This window comes from Osmerus eperlanus, chromosome 2, assembly GCF_963692335.1.
Source record: "Osmerus eperlanus chromosome 2, fOsmEpe2.1, whole genome shotgun sequence".
NCBI lineage: Eukaryota > Metazoa > Chordata > Actinopteri > Osmeriformes > Osmeridae > Osmerus > Osmerus eperlanus.
The window spans coordinates 19,573,860-19,595,671 of NC_085019.1; the positions used below are offsets into that span (position 1 = coordinate 19,573,860).

At 42.3% G+C, this 21,812-nt stretch overlaps 1 protein-coding gene across 1 annotated transcript; it reads left to right on the forward strand.

The window, feature by feature from the left end:
- The first annotated feature begins 529 nt into the window (after positions 1-529).
- On the forward strand, positions 530-4,496 carry LOC134035122 (RNA-binding protein FUS-like). Its single transcript, XM_062479980.1, has 7 exons — positions 530-667; positions 915-1,044; positions 1,564-1,668; positions 1,997-2,108; positions 2,786-2,886; positions 3,379-3,514; positions 3,662-4,496. Exons 1-7 carry the CDS (start codon positions 545-547, stop codon positions 3,699-3,701), a joined length of 747 nt encoding a protein of 248 aa, XP_062335964.1. The 5' UTR covers positions 530-544; the 3' UTR covers positions 3,702-4,496.
- The last annotated feature ends 17,316 nt before the right edge of the window (positions 4,497-21,812 follow it).

The window sequence follows — 21,812 nt, forward strand, 5'->3', positions numbered from 1 at the left end:
AAATGTGTTCCCAATCTATGAAAATAGATAAATAAATTACCATAACTAATTACTGCCATGGACAGTGTCAGTGTGTCTCAAAAGCCAGAGGTTTTACTGAAGATGCTATAATAGTCAGTGCATGATGGGTTTGTGCAATGTTGAGAATAGTCTTTTAGGTGCTTGCTGATTTATTGCTGAGTAAATAATACAGTTGTGTTCCGTGTCCGTTGCACAACAAAAAGAAAAGTCAAAAACAGTCAAAACATTAACTGAAGACTGTTTTAAAGGATACAATACAATTTGCATCAAAATTAACATGATGTTCAAAACTTGGAATTGTAACTTTTTATGATGGTTATGGTCAAACCAACTACAACATGGTTTCACCTTTCAAACTTTCCTTTCATACAAAAGTAAAAATTGCCAGGACTATCTCAGATAAATGGATTTCCATTGATAAGATTTAATTGTAGCTATGCTGTTAGCTCAATGTTTTTAGCAGTTGAATACTATTGCAGTTTCTACCCTTTTCAGCTCTGATTATACTGGCACCTTCCTGTCTATGTTCCCAATAGTGCCAGACCAGGATAACTCTGACAACAACACCATCTTTGTACAAGGCCTTGGAGACTCCTATACCGTGGACTCTGTGGCAGATTTCTACAAGCAGATTGGCATAATCAAGGTACAGCCCCATCCCACACATCAAACGTACACTATGTATCGCCTTCAAACACCTGCTTCAGTTTCTATTAGTCATGTGCATGGGTTAGGTGGTACATATCTGCAGTGTAATAGTTCAGACAAAATTAATTTAGGTAAATATAGAGACGATGCAATTAAAACGTAACAAAAAATAACACCATAGAGAACACTGTAGATACTAAGACACATTCCAGGGACATTATTTTCCTTTTCACCTCCCTTCTCAGATCAACAAGAAGACGGGCCAGCCAATGATCAACCTCTACACGGACAGAGAGTCAGGGAAGCTCAAAGGCGAGGCTACCGTGTCTTTTGATGATCCCCCCTCAGCCAAGGCTGCAATCGACTGGTTTGATGGTAAATGTCAGTGATACGACTAGTGAATGTGGAAACGATTGGGGCAGGTGATAGAATCCTGATAGAATCTGTTACAATGTAACATTTCTGTTATATTTTCTGCACGGATCTCAAATACCAACATTGTGCCTCGTTGTAGGCTGGGAGGCGCCCAGTTGTTAATATGCTGAGTCCTTGAGTGGTTGTATTGCTAGCCATGAATGCTGATGAGTATGGGTCAAGATGTGGTATAGTTAGTTGGTTCTTATAAGTTCCTCACACTTGGGTATAAAAGATAATGTGGATCATTGTTCTTTCTCTTCTTATGATCATCCTTTCTTAATTGAACAATTAGATTCAGAACCACAATTTCAGCATATTTCGTTCACCCTATTTACAAAAGCATGTCAGCTTTCCTTGCTTTTGCTTTGTGGAACTTGTGCCTAAGACCTTTGAACAGTACTGGATTTATGAAGTGGTGGTGTCAGAAGTCGTCATTTATGCTGGTAATAAAAAAAAATGCCTTTGTCGTCTTTCCAGGGAAAGACTTTAACGGAAACCCCATCAAGGTGTCCTTTGCCACCCGCAGAGCAGACTTTGGGGGCAGGGGTGGCGGCATGAGAGGAGGTGGTCGTGGACGAGGAGGTGAGAATCAGCTTGTTGGTGAGTTCATGTGTGAGGTTGCACAAGGGGATTTTGGTAATGTGTATGTGGTAAGTCTGCTCTTTCCAAACCATTGCAGTTGAGTCCTGTGTTCGATTCCTAAACTAGTTGCTCATCTGATGCTGCTCATGAATATTGTTGTCTTGGATGTACTTTTATTTCAGATTTAGACCTGTAATTCTTTGCTCTAATGAGCCATAATAACGAATGTGGTGAAATGTAAGGGCACATCTGTGTAATAATCAAGTTGGCATGCTTGTGATTGAATGTATTGACACTAATCTGTGGACGCGTTTTCCTGTTCCTGTAGGCCCGATGGGTCGTGGTGGGTTCGGAGGAGGCCGAGGAGGTGGATTCTCTGGTGGCAACGGAGGAAGTGGTGGTGGACAGCAGAGGGCTGGAGACTGGAAGTGTTCAAACACGTGAGTGATCTGCTTGTGTCAGTTTGTGCCTCACCACCTGCCCGCATGTGTGCGTTTATTATCAGTTGGGAACGTTACCTAAAATTAGTAATTAGTTACAGTTACTAGTTACTTATTTCAGAAGTAACTGCATTACTTTACTAGTTACTGCATAGAAAAGTACTTAGTTACAAGGTAAAGTAACGTTTGCGTTACTTTTAATGTAACGCACACAGATAGTTATAATATTTTAGTGTTGCAGTGGCACAGTGTGGGACAAGACAACTGTAAAATGTTATATCATTGTATGTTGCTAATTAGTTGCCTGAAGGCAACGGACTCAACTGTTGACATAGGTCGCATGTCTTGACAACATACCTGGCAATCAGTCTGTTTAGTTCTGCCTGGCTTAGAGACTGGAAATACTTCTGTTTAAAAAAACAAGCCTCGGCTGTTTTGATGAAGTGGCTCGGACTGCTTAATCAGCGGAGCTAGCACTGGGTTCTTTTACGATTAGCTTTGTAGAAGCCAGGTGGCTGTAAAAAGTAATTAGTTACATTACTAGTTACCGCCAAAAGTAGTGGAGTTACAGTAACGCGTTACTTTGTAATTTGTTATTCCCAACACTGTTTATTATACATTCATCAGTGGGGTGGTGGTGTTTTTTCAGTTATTTTTTGTGTCTCTTTGTGACTCAGGGATTGTGGCAACATGAATTTCTCATGGCGTAACGAGTGTAACCAATGCAAGGCGCCCAAACCTGATGGGGCTGGAGGGATGTCACCTCCTTTGGGAGGAGGTAAGGCTAACCACCAATTATTTGTTTGAACTTAGCTGCCAGTAAAGGTAATGTTTGATATGAATACTACATTCAGTACAGGATTATTAGCTTTGAGACCACCAAGACACTACAAACTGTTTTTACAATGCACCATTTCCCTGTAGTTGGCTGATACAGCTACATATAAGGTGTTTGTTTTGTGATGCAGGTCACAACAGCTAATACATTTAGGTTTACTAGATGGCTCAGATGTGACATGTGCACAGCCGGGTATAAGGTTACCTCCAAAGTCCTGTCAGTTTTCTCAGAACTGGCATTTCCTGTTTTTGTTGGCCAAGGATCATTCAACAAGATGGCTTTGTGCCTAACAACAAATGCATATACACAGGATTTACAGCGTAAATGTGTGTCCACAATACTGGGCCAGGTTTGTGTATTTAATCATTGGACCCTGTCTGTTTGAAGCAATGTCTCGTTCAGTGCAGTTCTTCGTCACTTGTTTTTTCTCAGGAGGTTACGGAGGAGATGGAGGCAGAGGCAGCTTTGACCGTGGAGGCTTCCGGGGCCGGGGTGGGGACAGAGGGGGCTTCAGAGGGGGCCGTGGGGGTGACCGGGGAGGATTCGGGCCTGGCAAAATGGACGGGAGGTGAGGGATTGTCAAGTGTGACCATCCAAACACACAGATTCTCTGATGCAGAGACACACACCAAGTTGCTTGCCTTGTCATGATTGTTAGATTATATGACCAAACTCCATTACCATTACTGGAAAAGTGAAGTTGAATCTCTTGCAGGGGAGAACACAGACAGGATCGTCGAGACAGACCCTATTGATCGACAGTCCAGGCTGGAACATACCTTCACATTTCCTTCAACTCTGTCCCAGTGTACTAGAATCAGCACCGATTCCCAACCTGCCTGGGAGTAGCTACCCACCTACAACCCCAACTCTTTTATACATTTCTAGAATCTGTTACTGGGAGTGTGTATTCTAACCATGTGTAGACATGACACATTTTTTGTCTGTCTCTCTTCCTTACAAGTAGACACACACTCACTGATTTCCAAACCTCTGTATTTCCTTAGTTTAGTGTTCCTAATTTGAAGAAAAAAGCTGTTGTTGAAGATACATATTACGTTGCAGTAAATGGGGTTGTTTGGATTATTTACCGTTTGATTTTAAATGAAAGTGTTTATAAAATAAAACGACTAGAATAGTTTATTTCATTTTTTATTTGACACTGCATTTTGATAACTAGTCTATACCTATAAACTTTTCCTCTAACGTGAAGAAGCTTTGATTCTGGACTGTGATACAAATACTAGAAGACTTCATCTCACATTCCATCTATAGACTGGAAGTACCCTTGTGAATCAGTTAAAACACTGCATGAGTGATTGGTTTGTTGAAGCAATACTATTGGAGTCATCAGCTCTTGCAGTTTTAGACAATACAGTATATATGCAGGGTTTTTTCTGCATTGAAAAGACTAACCGTGCGTGTCCACTACAGCGAAGCAAGCGGCGAGTCGGCTTCCAATTCATTTTCAATGAAACCGGGTGATGCTCCCACAATGCCCTGCGCGAGCGTCAACGCCCGGTTTCATTGAAAATGAAATGAAAGCCGACACCGACGTGCCGCCCGCTCCGCTGTAGTGAACACGCACGGTAAGGCGGCCTGCCTTAGCCTTTTCAGAGTAAAGGTAAAATTACTTTTTACTTAACAAAACGAGCCCAACACGAAGTAGCAAGGTGAACACGTGTTACAACAGTGCAAGTGAAACACCATTAAAATATAGATTTTCACAACTTGCATTTAAAAGGTAAGATGTTCTAGGATGTGTTACACGACCCACCATCTAATCCTATTTTTGAGCCAGGAAAAATCCTGGTATGCAATATGCAGAGCTTTTAAAATTACATTTTACAACTATCTTTTGGGGAAGAAATGACAATTGCATTGGTTACATTGCATCAGACAATGTAAATCAAGAATTTCAAATGTAATTAAAATACTTCAAAGTAAGTATTTAAAGAACCTAGGAAACTACCAACATCTTCGTTCCTCCAGTTTACTGACTAAAGGTCAAGTTGGTTGGTAGGTTAAGTTACCTACCTGATGCACTAACTTCCAGAACATACCTTTCAGGTAGCCAGAAAATGTGCATTGTCATTTCTGAGCACTTTTGATGTTGGTGAGTCATCTTGTCCCATGTGCTTTCTGGAATAGCATCATTGTTTGCCTATTTTTCCATGTCGTAGCTGTGTTACTGGTTTTGTGAGAGGAAACGTCAGCAGTTTAGCATGTTTATACTTATGGTTTCAGGTGAGTCATGAAAAAGTTAAGTGCAAATACTCAAATTATATGATACAATCTATGAAAGTAAATTGTGTGTGAGTCAAATATCCATAAACATGCCATTTGTAATCTTACCATTACTTAAACCAAAATTCAATTTCAAATTCACACTTTAAGGAATATGTCTATGCTTTAATTAAATAATTTAACTTTCTAGTTCTCCATGACAGGATTTTTATTTAGTTGTACTGTAAGTACATATGTATGTAGTAATGCTAGAAGGACTCATTTCTCAGAACTTTTTGTGCCTTATGGGTTTCAGTTGGTTCAAATCAAAATGTATTTGTATAGCCCTTTTACATGTATAGAGGTTACTTTTGTATAGAGGATCCTAATCTGGTTATTCCAGTTAACTCTTTCTCCAAAATGAATTCCTTCTGTACTTCAGAGAATAGTCAGTCATATGAATAGTTGACAGAGAACAACATCAAGTACCTTGGCATTTTGTCATGAAGTTGGTTTGTCTTATCTTTGATGGGCGCTATGATCCAAGGATGAACAAACACAACTGAATCAGTGTGCATATATCTGTGCAAGTACAACTGGTTGAGGGTTAGTGGGTTGTTTGTTAAAATGTATTTGTATTAATATGAGAAATATGTTTTCATGAATATATAATCTGGGTCTAACCAGGTTAGAGGTTAGATCCTTTGATGAATCTTTGACATTAAAACATAACTATTAGTGTATACTCACACAAAAAATGCCACAGCCATCAAAACAAGAACACTCATGAATCAACAACCAACATTTTAAAGTGAGGCTTAATCGGAAAAAAACTTTTGTACATGTGTGGCCTACAAACACAAGCTAAGCTCGGCATGTGACTGACTGCCTAGTATGCAGCGAGGTGAAGTTAGTTTCATATTCGACATTCGTCTCACATTCGGAAGACGCTACTTTGCGGCGTCGAGTTAGGGACCGGGTGAAAATTACCCATACAATTTTGAAAAATGATGACTTTTATAATATTTTTATGGATATAAAAACCAAACTGTCACCAGATTATTCTAATAATGTCTGGCCTACTTCCACACCCTTTACTTGTTCAAGTAAAAGTACTGTTTCTTTCAATAAAATTCCAATTAATCGCTAATCTCTGAAAATAGCATGAAATCCTCGCTAATCTCAATATCTTTTTCAAAGTTGTGTCAAAAAATCTCAAATACACACCTGATTATTCTAATAATGTCTGGCCTACTTCCACACCCTTTACTTTTTCTATAAAACTTGTTTTTAAATTATAGAAAATCGCTAATCTCTGAAAATAGCATGAAATCCTTGCTAATCTCAATATCTTTTTCAAATTTGTGTCAAATCTCAAATATACACCAGATTATTCTAATAATGTCTGGCCTACTTCCACACCCTTTACTTTTTCAATAAAATTGGAAAAGTAAAGGGTGTGGAAGTAGGCCAGACATTGTTGGAATACTCTGCTGTTTGTTTGAGGTTTTATAGTCATAAAATCATTATAAAAGTCATCATTTTTCAAAATTGTATGGGTAATTTTCACCCGGCCCCTAACTCGACGCTGCAAAGTAGCGTCTTCTGAATGTGAGACGAATGTCGAATGTCAAATATGAAACTAACTTCACCTCGGTCTAGTATGCTCTGACCTGGTGCCTGTAGCCTCGGGAAGGAGCAGCTCTGAGGTCTTGGGGTGGTGCAAGGACTGGGGTCTATTTCCATCTGATCCTGTTTGCTCAGCTTTTTGAAGAAGTCTGCTATCTTACCCTTTCTTTTAATGTTTGAATTGAACCCTAAGCAAAAATAACATGTAGGCCTATACATCCAATTACCCACATTTGAGTCCAATCTCAAACATATCCCCATTATTATCTTCAATCAACTACCAGCCTTTAAGTTACTAGATCATGGCTAGCCCTACTCTGAAATACGTATTTCAAACAGGCATTATACAATAGCAAACAGGGTAGCTATCTGACTGCAGTGTTCATCTTTTGTAACGTTAATACATTTAGTAATTTAGCAGACGCTCTTATCCAGAGCGACTTAGATTGATAAGGCATCTCATCAATGAATCTTAGCAGTTAAATAGTGTAGCGACCCACACAGAAAGACGTGTTGTTTACCGGTAGTGTTTGCAGGGTCCGACATGCCAATCAACCTGCTGTCTGCCAATCACGGGAATGCCCGGAATGTTCGGATGCCGGGCATCCTGGTGGTTGGCGAAGGGGCATGGAGGGGGGTTGGGCAGGGGAGATGGAGCATTCGAAGTTAAAGGTCACATGACATGCTGTTTTAGGATGCTTTTATATAGGCCTTAGTGGTCCCCTAATACTGTATCTGAAGTCTCTTTCCCGAAATTCAGCCATGGTGCATAATTACAGCCACTACAAGCAGTCCCACAATGAGCTTTCCTCAAGACGCGCTGTTTCTGTGTCTGTAGCTTTAAATGCTAATGAGATGGAGAGAGGCGGCACCATGCGCTAATGTTTACAGTGGATGTATCGCAATGGCTCGTAGCCCCGTTGCTGTAAGATGCCTCGAATTTGCACTTTCTCATCTGATCACCCTGGTTTGCAGAGGTGCACACTCAGTCATTTAAATGAGGGGAAAGGCGGACATCGCGCGCGCCATAACACCAACAGCAGAACGGTTATCCAAATAACAAAGAAGTGTACAACACTCGGGTGTTCATGTAATGCCCAGTACACCCAGGTTTCCCTCACTAAAGAGGCACCGAGAATTACTATAAAAATATTGATTTTATTATAAGGCTCAGTAGTAGATCGGGTATTTAACAACAGCGTTTGACCGCCCCAGGAAACAGTGACATAGACCACATCTGGGAAACAAACAATTTGAAATAAGACAAGGCAACAATACAGCACATATAGCAACCATACATAATTAAAATCATTATAGGCAAACACATACCAAAAACACAGAAAGCCGATAAGACGACACAATCAGCTTCCCGACACTCGCTGCAATCAGCCCCGGCTACAAACAAACCCACGCACCAGTATACAACATTTACTTGCGCAGTCTTGCATGCATTTGATGATTAACATTCAACCTCTTTAAGACACCTTAAAAAGACTCAAACTTACATGACAAACACTGCTGCCGGCGTGCACCTCAAGTAGGGATGTGACCCTACAAGCTCACACCCCGTTATATTGGCACAAGCCTTAGGTGTGGCCTCACCGTCACACCCTCTGGAGCCACACCCATATCACATTCATATGTGTATTCACACACATCAGACATGAAAATCCCTCACCTTTCGGCGAAATTCGCCGTTTTGAAACCAAAATAGGTGACCTACGTGAATCGTGTAGATTCAATGAGAAATTGTTTTTGGGGGGGGGGGTATATTCATTCAGTGAACTGTGAACAGGTGCGCGTGTCAGAAGGGAGCGCGAGTGCATAGAAATATTATCGCGAAGGGCCTTGCATCACCAGTGCAGACCACCATCAGAAGCTGAAAGCACTGGCCTCGGCGATTTACCTGACTGAATTTGGTGAATGATGGTTTCAATCATTTTTATATTTTCTGGTATATCTAAGTTAACCCTTGTGTTCTCCTCGGGTCGTTCTGACCCATCAGTCATTGTGACCCACCGTCGTATTGCGACAACTTTACCGCATACAAAAACAAAGTGAAGCATTTTCTTTTAACCGTCGGGCTGTCTCAGACCCCCCACATTGCGAAGGTTAAAAGAAAAGTATTTTTATTTGTTTTTGTATTGGGTAAAATTGGGTAAACACAATGATGGTTCGTTATGAACCTTTGGGTCATGTGACCCAAAGGCAGCACGAGGGTTAAGTTACCCAGGAGCTCTGTTGACATAGACTTAGCTAATGTTAGCTTGATGAATTGACCCATTGAACACAGCAGGAGAACGCAACGTTAGCCAGCTAGCTAAAAATTAAAAAAAAAATCCAAATGAACGTATGCAGCCCTTAGTGACGCTTACACACAACAGTGACACTGACAGATCGAAAGCTAATTTGAGACAATATAAAGATGGAAAACCAGACTAAGAATCGTAAACGTAATTACTTTCACTAGACAACGTTTTACCAATTGGACAAACGGCTATGTTTGTTTCAAGCTCCAAAAACTATTTTGTGCTCAAATCTGACCCAAAAAAATCTGTCCCTCCTTTTTTTTAAACCCCTTTCCTTAACATATAGCATTCACGGCAGCCATGTTTTTGGTGTCCCCAAAACTGAAGATTTTCAGTTTCATCAACTAAAAAATATTTTCACAATCTTGAGTAAGTTCTGATTTGATTTGTATAATGTTTTTATATTTCCATCAAATATTTATTGAGTAAATTGACAAAATAGCTATGTTGCCTCAAAGCAACAACATGCAATAGTGGACTGAGGATTCCATGTAGCCATGCATGTTTATAAAATGACACAGATGTCAGTAAATCAATAATTATTTTACTATACCACTACATAACTTGTTTTGGAGATTAACATGATAAATAACAATATTTTATACTTTGTTTATTGATTTAGCTATTGGTAGTGTCCTTCAAAATGTTCTTTGATAACGGGTTCTGCAGCGTCGACCGGCAAGTCCAACTTGAGAAAATGAAAATTCATAGCGTTGGAACAGTAAGATCCAATCGGTTGCCAGGTTGTACCTTTACAGAGGATAAAATGATGAAGACAAAAAGGAAGAGGAACCTTTGAAGAGAGAGATACTAAACATGATGGTGTGTATCTGAGAGCAGTGAAATGGCATGACAATCGTTCAGTGACCTTGTTAAATAGCCTGACTTACTGAAATTGGAAAAAACTAGCCTGGCTAACGTAGGTCGCTTTCTCAGGGCGAATGAAACAGGCTCGCCTTGAAAAATCAGATACACTGGCTATCTTTAGCAGGCCCTTGTCTACAAAAAGCAGTCCTCCCTGACGTTTTTGGAGTAGAATTGAGTGAAATACAAAATTGTTTACACACTGCCAGTGGGCGAGTCGAGCCTGACTGAGGCTAACGTCAAAACAATATACCCCCGGGACGCAGTATCACTCCAATTGCAAGTCCACAAATCACAAAAATTATCGGAGCATCTGGCTAAAAGCACAATTTCCACATCTCCTAAAGGCTGCCCTCCTCGACCTTTTTCGTGTAGACCTAACTGTAAAATGGTGAACTTATGAACATGACGGGACCAAAACATGGCTGCCGCCTAACGCTGCGTTCACACTGCAGCGGAGCGGGCGGCGGCTTCCAATTCATTTTCAATGAAACCAGGCGTTGACGCTCACGTAGGGCATTGTGGGAAGGCGAGCGGAGCGTTGCAAGTTGGATTTTCTCAACTTTATGTAAATGAGGAGCGTGAAAACGCTAGTGTTGGCCAATCGGATTGGTTTCTTGTTTCTTGTAACGTAGCAACTGTTCGTCATGGTAAACATTTCTAGGTTTGACAATTTCAAGATGGAGGAGAAACTTTTCGTATGTGTCTGCACACCCAGTTCTGTTCAGAACAAAGTTACTAATGTGACAAGCCTGAATTTAAAGAATGCATTAAACTAATAATGCATGGTGCATGGTTGCCGATGTCGTCATTGTTCCTAGTGTGTTTTTATAGCCTACTTTTAAATTTAGTCTCGTCACATTACGTGACTGTTCTGTGCCACTGCTAGCTCGCTAGCCCAGCCTACAAACGACTGGTTGAGTGACCGGTGGCGTAACATGTATTCTACTGTAATCTTGCACTAGTAAAATCTTGCACTTGCATAAATGTTGTGTAAAAGTGGTATTTTGATCGATATTGTGAGTACATGAACCCAAATCTGCACGCTTGGCCATGACTACAACAGTGACCTTAGAGAACTACAACTCTGTCTTAACTTGTCTAACACGCCCCCGAGCGTGGTGTACTGTGGGAAGGCAAGCGATGCAGAGCGTTAAAAAACGCTGCAGTGTGAACACAGCGTAACAGTGCGTTCACACTGCAGCGGAGCGGGCGGCGCGCGGCGTCGGCTTCCAATTCATTTTCAATGAAACCAGGCGTTGACGCTCGCGTAGGGCATTGTGGGAAGGCGAGCGGAGCGGAGCGTTGCAAGTTGGATTTTCTCAACTTTATGTAAATGAGGAGCGTGAAAACGCTAGCGTTGGCCAATCGGATTGGTTTCTTGTTTCTTGTAACGTAGCAACCGTTGGTCATGATAAACATTTCTAGATTTCACAATTTCAAGATGGAGGAGAAACTTTTCGTATGTGTCTGCACACCCGGTTCTGTTCAGAACAAAGTTACTAATGTGACGAGCCTGAATTTAAAGATTACATTAAACTAATAATGCATGGTGCATGGTTGCCGATGTCGTCATTGTTCCTAGTGTGTTTTTATAGCCTACTTTTAAATTCAGTCTCGTCACATTACGTGACTGTTCTGTGCCACTGCTAGCTCGCTAGCCCAGCCTACAAACGACTGGTTGAGTGACCGGTGGCGTAACATGTATTCTACTGTAATCTTGCACTAGTAAAATCTTGCACTTACATAAATGTTGTGTAAAAGTGGTATTTTGATCGATATTGTGAGTACATGAACCCAAATCTGCACGCTTGGCCATGACTACAACAGTGACATTAGAGAACTACAACTCTGTATTAACTTGTCTAACACGCCCCCGAGCGTTGTGTACTGTGTACAAACCAAACCGTTTCAAAATCGGTTGAAAATTGAGCAAGTTATGGTCATTTAAAAAGTACATGTAGATTCAACACAATGTTATGGGTGAGCGAGTTGACTGTAGCAAGATGGCCACCAAGTGCGGACGTTCTAGACTCCGGTTTTCCGTCACTTCAGAATCACGATCTAAAGGTCTAAAAGTGCTAAAACCTTCACCATAATTCAAGAGTAGTGTACTTTCACGAAACCAATCATTGATTCTAGCTTAAAATGTGTAAAAATAGGACTTACCGAACGTGGCTGCCTCCAACACTATCAGGCAATTCCAGTTGAAAACAACAATGGCCGCCGAAAAATAATTTATATTCGTAACGGCGAGCTGCGATTGGAAGCGAAATGAAACAGGAGCTAAAGACAGAGGGTGGGGGCTTGGTCAGCACACAATTTCCAGAAAGGATGTGTGTGCATCACGCCAAGCTCGCGCGTGTGTCAAGTAGGGTGACCACCTGTCCCGCTTTGCGCTGTATCGCACAACATTTTCAATATGGGACGTGCGGGACAACGCAAAGCGCGACAGGTGGTCACCTTAGTGTCAAGGGGCAGGATGAGTCTGAGAATTTGGAGCACGCGCGCTGTGGAGCAATTCAATTGAATGCAATCATATATTGACATATCAAGGTGAAATTGCGTATGGTACTTCAGAATGATGTCATCTTGAAGGCACAAAGGTTTGAAAAACCATCAGTCAAAATTATATTTTATTTATTAACACAAAGATATTGTGGCAATGTGGACATTTACATAAATACACTTCTTTCAGCCATTTTGTATTGCATTCCTTATTCAATTTCACCCTATAGAAAGACATGTATTCTACGAATCAGTAACAATTTTCAAGTCGATTGGATCTATGGTTCATGAGGAGAAGGGTTTTGAAGGTTGTACCAAATTTGGACAGTACAGCAAAATCTATCATGGCGGACCTTATGGCAGGGCTCTTCAATTAGTTTGGAGCTGGGGCCGGTTCTTGAAACTGAGGCAAAGTCAGGGGCCGGAGGATATGAGTAATCACGGTAACAAATAAAGAAATTACAACAACATACTGAAGGAGTCAATATATTATATTTTGTAAGTGCATATAACAACATTATGCCCAAGAGGCCGCATAGGCCCAAGGATTCAAAAATCAAACCAGGTGAGCAATAACCAAGCCATATTAACAGACAATTGGAGAAAATGCAATTTACTAACAAAAATGGAAGACTAAGGGCGGTGGGGGCCCCTGGGCTTGGGTCATTTTCGGGCCCTACCAACTATACATGACTTTAAATAGAACAAAATGATACATACACAAGCTACTATATGTATTTAGAGATCACGATTCTGAACAAACAACTAAACAAAATAACATTATTTATGTGAATTGCTGAAGTCTATTTAAAATGTTTAATTAATCTGAATTATTTAAAAAAACTTGGTTTGAATGCATGATTCAACTACTCAAATACTTCACTTGTTTCATGGATGAATCAGCATTTTTGAACGAATCTCCTGAATTAACGATTCAATGACTAAATGTTCCCCAATGACAAAACTTTTTTTTAAGTTATTAAGCGCATTCGACATGGACTGACTTCATGCAGCACCGCAGCCGGCTGCAGGCGGCTGATTGGCTGAAGCCAATCAGCCAAGTAGTTCCAGCAAAACTGTTCACCGTTCTAAATTATTGAGCGGGCTACGTTGTATGAGCAAAGAACATCTTTCCTTGGTATGAGCCTGTACAAAGTGTCTGACATAAGTAACAATAACATCAGGGACGCAGTCACGCAGTCAAAACCTCCGTTTACAATTTTAAGAAACTTTACCAAGCAAACATGTAATTACAACAATGAGTGACTTCAATATTTCTTTTAACCTACTTGGAAAATGTTACTTTTCTGAATTTACTGTGTCAGTCAGTGTCACGTAACCGCTCATCTCACATCCCATTCGATTCACCTCGCTAGTCAACCTAGCTCTACTTCAGACATGCTGCGGCCAACAAATACAAATCTTGATTTGATTTGGGGACAATGACATGGCTAGATTGCCGGCTAGTCTTGTTGTTAAACATACTGTCAAATTATAATTACTGTTTGGAGAATATGTCAACTTTGATGCGATCATCTCACATCCATTTGCTATTCAACCCGCTACTCATGCTGCGGCCGTACTGTAGCCTAGTACTAGTATATGGCCGATACCTTGTTCGTGAAAACCTTGATATTGATTTGGGGACAATGACATGGCTTGTTAGCTAGCTAGTCTTCTTGTCAAACATATTGTCAAATTATATTTACGGTTTGTCAACTGTACACAATGTTCTTGTCTATGAATCTTGCTAGCATAACTTAGCTTTCTGGCTAATAGCTCAGTCCTCCGCTGCATGTAAACGGGCGGGGCCCCCTACAGGACGGGGCCCATGGGCTGGAGCCCAGTCAAGCCCAATGGTAAGTCCGGCCCTGGTCACGAGTGAATTTTTATTTTTTCAGTCACAAACTGAATGAGGTTACCAGACCACACTCCGGGGGCCAGTCCAAAGCTGCTCGGGGGCCGGATTCGGCCCGCGGGCCGCCTATTGAAGAGCCCTGCCTTATGGGTTCTTGAGGCTTTTTTGTTCCCCATGAGAAATAAAGCATGTATACCAATTTTCAGGCATTTTGGAATAATGGGGCGCTGGGGAAATCACGTAGACTTTGGGCGTGGCTTATAGCGCCACCTATGGGCGTACATGGGCCATTAGCGGTCTGGGAGTAGTGAGTGACCTGGTGTATCATTGGGCCAAATGTGAAAAATTCGGGTCAAGGTCTTTTTGAGCTATTGGGCCATTTAGCGGAGAAGAGGAAAAATAATTATAATAATAGGAATACTAACAGAAACAGTAGGTTTCCTCCTACCGGAGGAACCCTAATAATAGGAATACTAACAGAAACAGTAGGTTTCCTCCTACCGGAGGAACCCTAATAATAGGAATACTAACAAAAACAATAGGTTCCCTCCTACCGGAGGAACCCTAATAATAGGAATACTAACAAAAACAATAGGTTCCCTCCTACCGGAGGAACCCTAAATACTAACAAAAGCGGTTCATGTTGTTTAATTGTAACTTGTTTAACTACATGCTCTTATGGTTCTTCCCTTTGGCACTTACTTTGGTTGTTCACAATGTGTGTTTCATGTTTTGGCTACTCGCAATGTTTTGTGGCTATCTTGTTGTTATGATCAGTGACCTATGCACTTTGTAAAGCTCTCTCTTGGAAGTCGCTTTGGATAAAAGCGTCTGCCAAATGAATAAATGTAAAATGTAAATGTAAAAACAATAGGTTCCCTCCTACCGGAGGAACCCTAATTAACTAATACTAAGGGGACAGGTAGGCCTATGTAAAATAAAATATGGAGAGGATAGTGCCCAGGAAGCGGAGCCACCCTGGACCTTAAACAAGCAGAAGGGCAGTAGATTACAATCGCCGTTTCATATAGTGATCCACCACACAACCATAAATAGTCGTAATAGTCATAAAAAATCTTATTTTCTTTCCAGGAAATAAGATAACACTTTACGTCCCACATGGGAGAACGACCATGGAAAATAATTTACTTTGCGGTAGGCTAATTATGAAAGCTAACATACTCTTAACTCTTAACTCTTAAACGATACAATATCCATTACTCCCAAACAACTCTAACCTACTGAATAACCTTTAACCTACTTGGCACCACTTCAAAACAATCCAGTTTATGTAGGCTAGATTTCGTTTTTCCCGCCGTACAATTTCCCCACAATGCGGTTCTCTTCTTCTTCTTTACACTTTTGGGAGACTAGGCGCGGTAAGCGCTTTTCTGCCTCTCACAGGTCGTTTACTGGACTCACGTATTGTCACTGTCAAATGAAACTGCTGGCGAACACAGTCTATTTGAACTCCTTTGGATGTTCGTTTATTAACAGCATGTATACACTTTATCACGTCACAAACTCCATACCATCTGGTAACTTCCTACTTCTAGCCACCAGGCTGCCTCGCAGCTCTCTCATTGATTGGCTACTGAAGTGGCGCGTGCATATTAAGTATCCTATGCGATACCTTGACATCTCCCCCTTAAGTTGTCCTTTTCTCTCGAACTTGGGGTATAACAGCCTGGGCTTCAACAAATAACACCTCCCATGGCCAACACATAGATATGAACAATAACATTTAATCTTTTATAACTACTGCTACTAGGTTACTACTATTTTAGCCTTACTACACTAAATGTCCATCCTCATCACTGGTTTGCAGATTCTACCGAACCTGGTCCTTATCTGTTCATCTGGTGTAGGTGTTGAACTTTCGTTATTCCCACCCAGTCCTTGTCCTGAGCTTTGTTGAGGTGTCTCTTCACTTGGCTCTGAGACTCCTTGCTCAGTGTCTGTGCTTTCTCTTTCTGTCACCGGCGGCACCTGTTGAACGTGTCGCCTGTTTCTCCTTACCCATCCTCCACCTGGTAGGAGCGCGGTGTGCTGCATTCCTGCAAGACCGATGCTGGTCCCTTCCAGACCTTTTCTCCATCCAGCTTCGTCAGGACTTGATCGCCAGGGCGTATAGTAGGTAATTCCTTTTCTCCGTGTCTCCTGTTGAAGTAGACTGCCTGTCTTTGTTTGGCTTCCTCATCCCGTCGGCGCACAAGGTCTCTGTCTGGCCACTTTGGAGTGAGGTTCTTCTCTAGGGACGGCAGTGTTGTCCGGATTTTGCGGCCCATGAGCATTTCCGCCGGGCTAACTCCAGTGGATGATGTTGGTGTGGCCCGGTAGCACATCAGAGCCAGCAGGGGGTCTTCCTGCTTGAGTATGCGTTTGGCTGTTTAAACTGCACGTTCAGCGTGCCCATTTCCTTGTGGATGGTACGGGCTGGACGTGGTGTGCAGTATGTCAAACCGCCTGCAGAAGTCTTTCCAGACCTCGCTGGTGTATTGATGTCCATTGTCGCTGACAATTTGCTCCGGAATGCCAAATCTTGCACAGGTGGCTTTCATCAACCTGACTATCTGCTCTGCAGTAGTAGTGGGTGAGTGTAATATTTCTAAGTAGCGTGAGTAATAGTCTGATATCACTAAGTATTGTTTCCCATTATACTCACAGATGTCAGTGGCTATCTTTTGCCACGGCCTCTCTGGAAGAGGTGTTGGCCGTAATGGTTCTTTGCGCTGAGTGCGTCTGTTTGCCTGACAAAAGTGGCATGTTTGCAATTTGTGCTTAATGTCTGCTGATATTCCAGGCCACCACACTGTCTCCTGCGCACGTTCTCTGCATTTTGACAGGCTTTGATGACCCTCATGTATGCGGTCCAACATCTCCTGCCTCATGGATCTGGGTATCACAATGCGGCAGCCTGATGTGATGAGGCCTTCGCACTCTGATAGTGAGTCTTTCAGTGTGTAATAGTCTCTGATGCTGTCTGTGATGCTACTCACTCGCTCAGGCCATCCTTCCCTGATGAGCTTTCGCACTCTTTGTAGCTGTTCGTCCTCCTCTGTAGCTGATCTTATCATGTCCAGCTTGCGCTGTGAGACAGGCCAGCTGTGGACCACTGCATTCACATGGCTTGCAATGATGGACTCTGTGGTGCTCTCCATCTCATCAATTGGGCTGCGCGACAAAGTGTCTGCTATGACTAGTGTTTTGCCCGGTGCATATTCCGCTTTGCCGTTGAATCGCATCAGCCGCATCAAGAGTCTTTGGCACCTCACAGGTACTGCGTCCAGGTCTTTGCTATTTATCAACGGCACCAATGGTTTGTGGTCCTGTCTGAATTTGTCCATGCCTACCAGGTATTTTTGGAACCTTTCACAAGCCCACACTCCCGCTAAGCATTCCTTTTCGATTTGCGCATACCTGGTTTCTGCGTCTGACAATCTTCTTGAACCGTATGCTATTGGCTTCCAGCTGTCCTCATGCAACTGGAGGAGAACGCCTCCTATTCCATAGCTGCTTGCGTCCGCTGAAACAGCTGTTTGTCGTTGTGGGTCATAGTGGGCCAGTACAGGTGAGGTGATGAGAGCTTCCTTCAACCTCTGAAACGCTTGCTGCTGTGGCTGGTCCCATGTCCAGGCCGTCTTTCCCTTTAGTAGATGATATAGGGGACCTGCTACGGTAGCCATGTCAGGAATGTACTTGCTCATGTAATTAATCATGCCCAATGCACGCTTTAATTCCTGCACGTTAGTGGGTGCCCGTAGCTCCCTTATGGCACTTACTTTGCTTGGGTCTACTCTTATTCCTTTAGCGTCCACAATGTGGCCCAGGAATCGCAGCTCTGGTTGTGCATACACACACTTTTCCTTGTTCAGCTTGAGGCCTGCCTGTTCCATCCTCTCAAGCGTGGCCTGGATGTGTCTGTTGTGTGCCGCCATGTCTTCTCCATGTATAATCACATCGTCCATGTAAACGACTACGCCTTCCAGGCCCTCTAAGAGTTCATTCATTTTCCGCTGAAATATTTCGGAAGCGATGTTAATTCCGAAAGGAAGACGAGTGAAACAGTACCTGCCGAAGGGTGTGATGAAAGTTGTCAGGCTCCTACTTGCTTCATGCAGTGGTATCTGCCAAAAGCCTGAGGCAGCATCAAGGGAAGTGAAAACAGTGGAACGTGCTAGCTTAGCTAATGTCTCCTCTGTTGTGGGTAGCTGATATCTTTCTCTTTTTATGTTCTCATTCAGCTTTTGGAGCCCTACACAGATTCTGATTGCGCCTGACGGCTTCATCACCGGAACCATGGGTGCGCACCAGTCCGTTGGTTGCGTCACTTTCACAATCACGCCCTGTTCTTCCATACGTTGTAGCTCTGCCTGAGTGTGTGCCTTGGGTAGGAGAGGTAGTGGGACTCTTCTGGTGGTGTGCACGGCATGTGGAACAGCATCCTCTCTCAGGTGTATCCTCACCGGATCAGTTTTCAGCGTGCCCTTGTGGTCTGCTGCCATCTTAACCTGCTGTACTCTTTTCACCAGTCCCATCTCTAGCGCTGTCTCTCTGCCTAGGAGGTTGCTGACTGTTGGCCCTCTTGCCACATATACGTTGAAAATGTGCTTTCTCTTTTTATGTAATGTGCTAGCAGTGAATTGTCCCATTATGTCCAGAGCTCCACCTGGACTCTCTAATGCTCCAGAGGGAGCCTCCAGCTTTCTTTCTGGTTTGAGCGCTTTGAATGTTTTCAAGTTCATCACCGTGACATCTGCTCCGGTATCGATTCTAAATCTAACTGGAGTGTGTCCTACATAAATCTGTTCTGTCCAATGTTCTGCACTGCTTTGCTTTGGTTTAGTCACTGCCCCCAGGTAATAGCTTTCCTCCTCTTCATCTTCTCGAGAAACTTCTCTCAAGGCCTTGGAAAAGCATTATATTTCCCAGTGTCCTCTCTTGCCACACTTACTGCACTCAGATTCCATGGCTGGGCATTTGGTTGCATTTTTGTGTCTTTCTTTACCACAACGGCGGCACTTGTAGTCCCCTGCGTTGTTTTGCTGCGGTCTTTCGCTCCCCTCTGCCTGCGGTTTCCCTCCTGTCTTTGCATGTCCTCTTCGTTCCACTGCTTGTACGCTGAGGGATGTTTGTTGCTCTTGTTGTGTCATCTGTTCTGCTACTTCTTCGGTTTGCCTCGCCATTAGCACTGCTTCTTCCAGCGTGAGGTCTGCCCTCAACTGTAGCCTTCTGGACAATTCTTTATCTCGTATTCTAACAACAAGTCTATCTCTAATGTGTTCATTTTTCTTTTCGCCAAAATCACAATTTTCACTCAATTCGTGCAGTGCTCGAATGAACGTTTCCGACGTTTCGTCTGTAGGGGATCACCTCAAAAACCAAGGTTTTTACATTTGACAATAATGATTTATGAATAATTGTTATTAATGTGTTATTATTGAAATGTTTCATCAAGGGAACACAATAAAATTAATATCCCTGTCCTTTTAAATAATAGAATTAAAGATGTGCTGTACTGTTTGTATCCAATTATTGTGTTTATCTGATTTATCTTTTGAATCCCATCTAACACACCTTTTTATGTTTTTTACTTGCATGTCAGGAAGTCTGTCAGTTTTAACAGGGAAGTGGGGAGAACGGTCTTCTTCTGAGAGAGAGGGATATGCTAAGCTAGCAGAACAGCTGGAGAAGGATAGGGAAGTCCAGGAGTTGCAGGGGAACTTCAAAACCCTTAAAATAAAGCATTGCATGAAACAGCTACTTCATGTAGTTTCTAAAGAGAATAGTAAAGTTTTATTGTGGTTGTTTTTACTAACCGTAAAAACTAAGAATAGTAAGATTAACGTTGCAGAAAGTATTTTTAGTTGAATTCCCTTGTGTACCTCAATTTAAACTAAGGAATTCTGCCTGTGTTCAATGTTCCTTAGATTAATTAAATGGAGGCTTTAGATCAGGAGGTTGCCACATTAACTTACAACCCAGATGACCCTGTGTCTGTCACACAATCTGCCACTGGGAGGGCCAGGGTCTTCCTTGAGAAGGAGGATATGGCAACAAAATTTGCGTTACATTTTAAAGGTAAGTGTTTGTTTAGTTACATTTTTCACTGCCCCTCCTCCACTCTTTATGTCCTCCTGTGCTGTATTGGTTGTCATTCTACTGTGATGTGCAGGTTCTGGAGTGCCAGTTCCTAAAAGAATGGCCTATAAGGAGAAACTGAGGGAGGTCCAGGAACTCTTTAACAACAAATATAGTAGGTTGCACAGTTAGACTACAGTACTTTTTTACTTCTGATTTAAGATCCGTATATGTTTATTGTTTGCAGCTTCTTGCCACAGTAAATTCCGTGTATGTGTAAACCTACATGGCGACTAAAACCAATTCTGAATTGATTCTGAGACATAGCGGACCAGACGCAAGCTTTTACTTTGAAAAGTAGAATCTCGGGGAGGGCATGACACAGGAGGCTCCAGGCTGCAGCCATACACTCTTGGAGATACTTCACATCTCCTCCTATAATCCCTCCAGTGAGTTCTGGGTTTACCCAGGGGTCTCCTCCCAGTTTGACGAGCCCTTAAAACCTCTAAAGGAAGTTGCTTAGGAGGCATCCTAGTCACATGCCCAAACACATCAATTGGCTCCTTTGGATGAAAAATAACTTTCCTTGTTTTTACTTTTAGAAGAGGCAGGTGGGAGTGGTAGAGTCCCATACTCCACTGCTCTGGAGGAAGGGAGAATAACCATTGCAGTGGAGGGCATGCCTAGAGAAATGGCATTCAAGAAACCAGAATTTTACGGCATCGACCAGCTGAAGGACATTTTGAATGCTGGCAAAAACCTAATTTTTGTCATAAGTAAGTTAACTTATTTTAAGTGGGTTAAATGAAATTTGTGAACCAAGCATTTCATTGCTTTTAACGCTGTTTATGTAAAAACGTGAAATGTGTATTTTTGCAGAAGAAACGGCACCACCTTCAACAACTCCATTGGAGGCTTCCAATTTGGTCCAACCATTGGACTGTGAACATGAGGTAACCGTATACATTGGTGTGCAATAGTTTTTCGTCCAATTTTAAAAAATTAGATTCATTGAAATATTCAAGAACAGGTTATTGTCTCATAATCTATTCTCCTTTTTCACTTTCAGCCTGATCTCACAACTGGTGACATACTTGCCTAGGCCATGCATTCACTTTATGAAGCTTAGCGCAAGCTCAATCAGGCAAGACCGATTCCCGCACTCGGGCATACACGATAATGTTTCACTACTCACTCCCCCCGCTATGAACGCTCTCTCCTTTCCTCTTTCCTATGCCGGGCTGTCATATGGGTTCAGTATCGATTAGCCGCTCTATTCTATCAATTAACGGTGTCAAATCCACCTCGTAGCTGCCAGCTCATCAAAATGATGCCGTGCCTTTAAATATGTTTCTCCCCCTGTTTAGTTTGTCAATGCCACCAAAGTGCGC